Source organism: Helianthus annuus, chromosome 8, assembly GCF_002127325.2.
Source record: "Helianthus annuus cultivar XRQ/B chromosome 8, HanXRQr2.0-SUNRISE, whole genome shotgun sequence".
NCBI classification, from domain to species: Eukaryota; Viridiplantae; Streptophyta; class Magnoliopsida; order Asterales; family Asteraceae; genus Helianthus; species Helianthus annuus.
The window spans coordinates 72,620,081-72,627,390 of NC_035440.2; the positions used below are offsets into that span (position 1 = coordinate 72,620,081).

At 37.5% G+C, this 7,310-nt stretch overlaps 1 protein-coding gene across 1 annotated transcript in view; it reads left to right on the forward strand.

Moving 5' to 3' along the window:
- LOC110870148 overlaps positions 1 to 2,954 on the forward strand; it is a 52,030-nt gene extending 49,076 nt beyond the window's left edge. Inside the window, exons 7-8 of the mRNA XM_022119350.1 lie at positions 1,544 to 2,043; positions 2,928 to 2,954. Of these exons, the coding sequence (XP_021975042.1) occupies positions 1,544 to 2,043; positions 2,928 to 2,954 (527 nt within the window). The remainder of the gene's footprint in view (positions 1 to 1,543; positions 2,044 to 2,927) is intronic.
- Positions 2,955 to 7,310: the final 4,356 nt, after the last annotated feature.

A 7,310-nucleotide genomic window follows, 5' to 3' on the forward strand; every position in this document is an offset into this window, starting at 1 on the left:
TTTTTATTATGATTTAAATACAATGTAATAAACTTAATTCAATAAAACAAAACTCCAATCCATGTGTTGTGAAACAATGATTCTGTTACGACACTCCCCGACGTTTCCGCCGCAGTTTATTGTTTTAACGCGGTCGGGGTGTGACAGAAAAGTTGGTATCAGAGCTCATGGTTATAGGGAATTAGGTTATTAGTAATGCTTTGACCTAGACTATAACCTTCCTAGGACCCTAACACAAGTTACCTTGTGTTTAGTCTTAAAATAATATTGTTGCCTATCTTTAGGTGACAGCCACAACAAGAACACGAAATACGAATCTGACTTGAAAACTAATCATCTCTTCTTAGAATATTTGTTATAAGGTTTTGAACCTTCAAAGTTTTCAAAATGCCGTTAAAGTTTGGGTCTTATTAATGTGAACATGTGCAATCTGGAAGGGTGGGTGCCTGTATCTCGAGTTTTCTGTCTAAGGCTAGAGTGTTTGTACAAATCCCTATAATTGGACAAGTCACTCTTACCTGGGAGCTCTTGGGATGAGTGTCCACTTATAGGCTAAAGCATGTCTTCGTGATACATTATAAGGACCTATTTACTTTGTTCAGCTTCTGTACGTCATTTGTTTGTTCGAGGTAACAAATGAATGATCGCCTTCCTTATGTTTCGCTGATGCTTCATTTGCATTCAGCTTTGATTATCCGATAACATCTCACTTGTTATCCCTCATATTTTCCACTATCTTTAGAATGTCTTCTCATCACAGCGATGCTCAAAGGACCGAACTGGCTGCTACAATTGCCCAACGACTAAGCATAGTACTCTGTGGGACCATTAAGTTAGTTGTCGCCATGTCTCATCTCAAGGATGAAACTACTCCTGAGGCATCTTAAAAGACGAAAACTAAGCCCTCAAGAAAGTCAAAGAAGCGTAAGGCTTCACAGAACTTCGTTAGGGCTGCCCAAAACAATCACACTGCACCCAACCAACCAGCTCAACCCCCTGCTAAGAAGCCATACAAGGGAACTACTCCTTTGTGCAATCAATGCAACCGTCATCATCTGAATCAAACACCATGTTTCAAATTTACCCACTGTGGACGATGGGGGCATTTGGTTAAGGCATGTCGTTTTGCTATCCAAAACAAAACTGATGCAAATCCTGCTCCTGCGCAAGCTCGTTTTCCACCAGGTTCTTGCTACAACTGTGGCGAGATGGGCCATTTCCGAAACAATTGCCCAAAGCTTGCTAATGAAAATCCAGCCCATGGATGAGCATTCGACTGGCTGGAAGACGACGCTATTTAGAAATAATCGAACTTTATTGTATTATTTTCTTTTGTTATCCAAGTCTTTGAAACAAGTCATTTGGCTCACGTCTAGACATGAGCACTGCTTATCATTATCAAACGGATGATTAAAGTGAATGAACCATCCAGACGCTTGAAGACATGCTGCGAGCATGTGTTATCAATTTTGGTAATGACTGGGAAAGACATTTGCCTTTGGTAGAGTTTTCCTACAACAATAGTTAACACTCTAGCATTCAGGCAGCTCCGTTGAGGCGTTGTATGGACGGAAATGCCGATCTCCTCTTTGTTGGGCTGAGGTTGGTGACAACCAAATCACGGGTCCAGAACTCGTACTCGAAACATCTGAGAAGGTTGTTCAAGTCAGAAACCATATGGCGGTAGCTCGTGATCGCCAGAAAAGCTACGCTGATAAGCGTATTAAACCCTTGGAATTCGCCGTGGGCGACCGTGTTTTATTGAAAGTTTCACCCAGGAAGGGTATGGTTCATTTTAGGAAATGGGGCAAGCTCAACCCGCGTTATGTTGGGTCGTTCAAGATTTTGGAAAGAATCGGTAAGGTGGCTTGTCGACTTGAGTTTCCTGATGAACTTGGTAACGTACACAACGTCTTTCACATCTCTAATTTAAAGAAGTGTTTGTCCAATGAAACACTTATGGTTCCTCTCCAAGAACTGAAAATCAACGACAAGTTGAAATTTATCGAGGAACCTGTCAAAATCATCGAACGGGAAGTCAAGGTCTTTAAACACAGTCGAATACCTATCGTACGAGTTCGTTGGAACTCAAAGCGTGGACCGGAGTTCACATGGGAATGCGAGGATCAGATGATGCTCAAGTATCCCCACTTATTCAAAACTGCTGAACCTAACACTGATACAACTAGCGAATTTCAGGACGAAATTCCCTTTCAAGTTGGGGGATGATGTTGTTCCCGAGAAAAACCCACAGTCATCTTAACTTATCTTTTCACTCCTTCGTAACTGCTTACCAAATTTTGGGAAGAAATTTCTTTCAAGTTGGAGATGATGTGATAACCAGCAATATTAGGTTAATTCTTTAACCTAACCACATTTAACTTAGTCATACATTCATAACACGCATTTCACTAGGGTTAGTTAAGTAAGTCTACTTTTGTAATTCAAGGAATTACCGGAACACACACATGTTAGTTCTCGAACGTTGGTGACTAATTCGAATAATAATTATAAACGGATAGATTATACGAAACTTATGTGTTGCATGATAAATACGTGAATTATGTGTTTTAACTGCGAACTCTAAGATGATATATACTTTGTGTAATAATGTTATAGTTAGGGGTGTTTAGGGTTAATTGTGAAACTCTAATAACTGTTGTATAACTCTAAACCCTCCTCATAATTCATCCTACGACAGTTTTCTAATCATCATTCCTCTAATCATTTGGCTACACAAGTCTTCACATAATCATACAATCTTTGATCTCTCAATCCTTCAAAGACAAACCCTAAAATCAATCTAAGGTAATGTTTAGATTATACATTGTTATTCTCATTCTATTGATTTCATGCAAACCCTAGTTCTCCAAACAATAGTCTTGTGTTTAGTTGATCATTTTGATTGAATGAATGTGTCTGTGAAGGAATGTGCATTGTTTGCTAGACGCTAGGGATGCCATTGATATGATTGTATTGCCAAACTATTGCTTTGATTCGTAGCATTGCAGATTAGGGTATGTGATGGTAGGAACTACTACATTGATATGAAACTACAATTGTTGATTGTTCTGTATTCTGTGCGTTGCAATTGACCTGACTTTGTGAAGTCACAAAGTCCAGTCCAGATTAAGGAAACTTGTCCGAGTTTCTTAATGACTTTATATAACTTCCGAACTTTTGGTTGTAAATACAAATGTCCAGGATTTATATAAGGTGGTCCGAATATAACTAAGGATCATAGTTTAATAGCATTTTAATGTTCCGAATTTATTAAACAATCAAAGTGATCGAAAGTTACTTGTGTTATGTTTATATATCTATGTTAATATATAGAGTCCGTATATATATGTAGATAAGGAAACTTCTGAGTTAATATATATAGTATGTGTATATATATATGTCAATAAGGAAACATCCGAGTTTAATATATAGATATTGTTGCCTGAATTTGTAATTGAAAAGGGGTCCGGATTTATATTAATTTGGGAGGGTCTGAGTTTGGCCACTTCCGAGCATATGTATTTAAGTAGGTGGTTGTTGGGCTGGGCATATTTATGTAACACCCCGAAATTTATAAAACTTAAAATCAGAATAATAAAGTATTAAATAAGCAAGAACAAGCTAACTAGGAATTCATAACCCAGTTAGTTACTAGTCTTGAGATGACAAATAAAAAGGGTAAAACATCCAAGTTAGGAGTTAAATAAAACCTAGGGGTTGGAATTGTCAATTTTGAAACTAGAATGATTAAAAGAAATAATCAACACCAAACACACACTTAGTATGTGTGTTTGGTCGAACATAAACACAGGGGGCGAACCAGGGTTCTTCCACCTAACCCTAACTTACACAAAATTAACAAATTGAAGCCCTTAATCTGCTCTAAATCAAGTTTCGAGCACGAATCTGTGATCACCTCGTTGCAGGGATCAAAAGGTATGCAAAATCTTGGTATTTTGATTCTTGTTCAGTTTTAGGTTAATTGAGAAAATCAAAAATTGAGCTTGAATATATGTTGCATGGATGAAATTAGAAGTAACATGATGTCTAGGGATAAAACCCTAGATGAATTCTTGTTAAAATTTGGTATGATAATTGTGGAGATTATAATCACCATTATAGGTGATTATTGGGTTTGTAGATGTCACACCCTGACCACGTAAATCAACAAAACATGGCGGAAACGTCGGGGAGTGTTGTAACAGAATCATTGTTTCACAACCATGGATTAAACAGTTTTGTTTTATTGAATTAAATGTATTACATTACATTGGAATTAGAAACAAAACATGAACAAATAGACTTCCATTGTTATTAAGTCACTAAGGCCTCGTCCATTCCTATGTGAGCGTACACAAATATCATCACCAAACATGATCAACTATGGTACCTGAAACACATGTGAAAATACGTCAGCATAAAAATAAACCGGACCTAAATCGAAAGATCGGTAACTATGTAAATAAACCGGACCTAAATCGGAAGATCGGATAGAATGAGGTAACTAATATAGGTAACTATGTAAATAAACCGGACCTAAATTGGAAGATCGGATAGAATGAGGTTTCGTAAACCAAATGAGTATAGGAACTCATGTAATATGGTTTAACAAAGCCTACTTTCTAAAAGGAAACCTATCCTAAGTGCTTACGACCCATTACGACCCGTTTAGGTAGCTTACGCTACTTTAACGCGTCGTTCGTGTAAAACGCGTTCGGACCACCTAACTAGTCCTATGACAAGTAATATATGCCTTAACATGTCTAATAATGTTACCTAATCAGTTTAGATGTCAAAATTTAGGTTACATATGCTTAAAATGAATTTATGCGTAAAAATGGCATTTTGGTCATTTACCTAAGGCATATTAATTACCTATCATATAACTACTTAAACGTAGTGACCATAAGGTATAACCTCGGAAGGTTATTCCCTATGCAACTATGGTCACATAATATGCTTGGTCGGATCCTAATGATCGACCAAACGGGTCAGGTTCGAAAGTCTAAGCGGTTGACGAGTTAAACATGTTCTAACAAAGTTTGAAAACAAGTTTGATATCAAGACAAAGGGTCTTGATACCCAAAAGTAGTTTGGTTGCAAAATACGCAAGAATAAGTATTTTGACCGAAACTACGACTCGTCACTACACCTAATCAACGTGGTAATCAGTAGGTATAGTCACAAGGGACTATGACCATCGTGATTATGCTCACGTTGCGAAGTTCAACGAACTTCGTGTTGACCAACTCGTGGTCAAAGCAGAAAGTCAAACACTGTTTGACTTTCGTGCTAAAAACGCATAAAAAGCACGAAAGAGACTTACAAAGGGTCCAAGCTAGGAAGTTTTGATTCAAACAACTCAGGTATGAAGTAATAACTTCAACTTAGAGCTGATTGAACCAAAGTTGAAATGAAGTGAAGGAATGGGTTTATATAGGATTCGGTAAACCGTTAGGATCGTTCCTCGCATTTCGTGCTTTAATCTTGGCCCTCCACTTGGGCTCATGGTTTTCAAAACCATGGGAATGTTTAAAACCAACAAATTTGAGCCCATAGCATCCAAAACCAGCCATTAAAACCATCAACACTTCAAAATTGGACTAGGTTCATTGAATCTGGTCAGAAATTTCAAAAATGGTCCCTGCACTTGTAAAACATGATTTTTGGCACTTTTAAGCCCCGTTAACCCCATTTCAAAGCTCTAAGATGATGTTAAAGTATAGGGAACTTAAAATATGCTCAAAAACAACACGGATGTCGGTTCGTTTGGTCGTACGGTTGCGTTGTTCGGTTAATTACGACGGAAGTCGTAACGAACGCAAAAACGATCCAAATTAAGCGACGAATGGAATTTTATCATGCCAATCACTAAAGTAAAATATTTTAATGATTACATAAATTTTTGGATGTCCGGATATATTCAGAACGTAAGATATGCGCGAAAATGCAAACTTGTGCACTTTTTGACGCTTTTAGTCCCTATTGATCAAGAAAGTTTATTTTTGCACACAAAACATCTTAAAGCCTATTTCTAAGCTATGTAAAGGATATTTAGGGCATATTTAACTTATGATCAAGTTCCGGAATGTTCGTTACAGTACAAATCGACATACTTTTGCAGTTTGTCGAAATTAGTCCTGTAAGCGAATATACTTGATTTCGCCACACCAAACCCTCCAAAACTTATTTCTGTCACACCCTGGCTTTTGCGGAAGCATGGATTTATTTGGTGTGACTTCTTAATACCATAGCAACAATCACAACAATGCTATATGATAAAAATACGTGATGATCATCCATTAAAATAGTTTAGAAAAATGCACAACATATTGTCTTAAAAAGATCAATCCCAAAATACATTATAAACCATAACTTGTTTAAAATGAGTTCAGAAGACTCAACGAAAGACTACCAACAAAACAAGGATTAGAGACATGCAACCCGTCCAGGAAGGAGTTACACTTCCCAAACCCTACGACCCTGGATGACATCCTTATTTAGTACGCAGCTAACATGCATCACCTGCCAGATCCGACTAATTCCCTGAAATACATGTAGTTTAAAAATATCAACAAAAAGTTGAGCGAGTTCATGTGTAAGTTTGTGTGTATAAGCCTTTAAAATAAGTCTCATATGTATAAAAGTCCCTGGTATGTAGCAATAAGGAAAAACTAATCACCATTAGGTTGCAAAGCCAATAGTATGTGTGAAACTGGTGCAGGAAGACTCAAACCTAGCAAATTTGTCTCCGGTATGAAGACATAGTCACCACTATGGGCCGCCCCGACCTCATGGGTGTGGGCTTGCTACACCCACATAGATCTATCAATCATGCCCCGTGGTCCTACAATGAGGATTAATGGCCTTAAGTGTCATGCCCACCATTCACTTGATCGCGTAGTAAAAACCCTCCTTAAGCTAGCCATACCATGTATAAAATGTCAGTAATAAATCGTAGCATGTATTCCACCCCCGAAGTATAAAACTAAAAATAGTTAAGAGAAAAGGGGGACATGAACTCACAGTAGTGCGTCTTGTACCGTATCTCAAACTCTGTCAGCTACACGACTAACCTACAACGTACTAATGTCTATTAGATGAACGAGTCGTGCCTTGGCTTAGAGTTTTAATGTTTTGAGTTACGTTTCTCATATTATTCCGAGTAATAATTATTTGTCAAAATAATTAATATTTCAACTTAATCATATGTCGTGTTGGAATATTTGTTCGTTCAATATTCTAGTATTAATACTCCTAAAGTATCTTATATACGCGTTTCCTTCCAAGGATGGGATATTTTACAC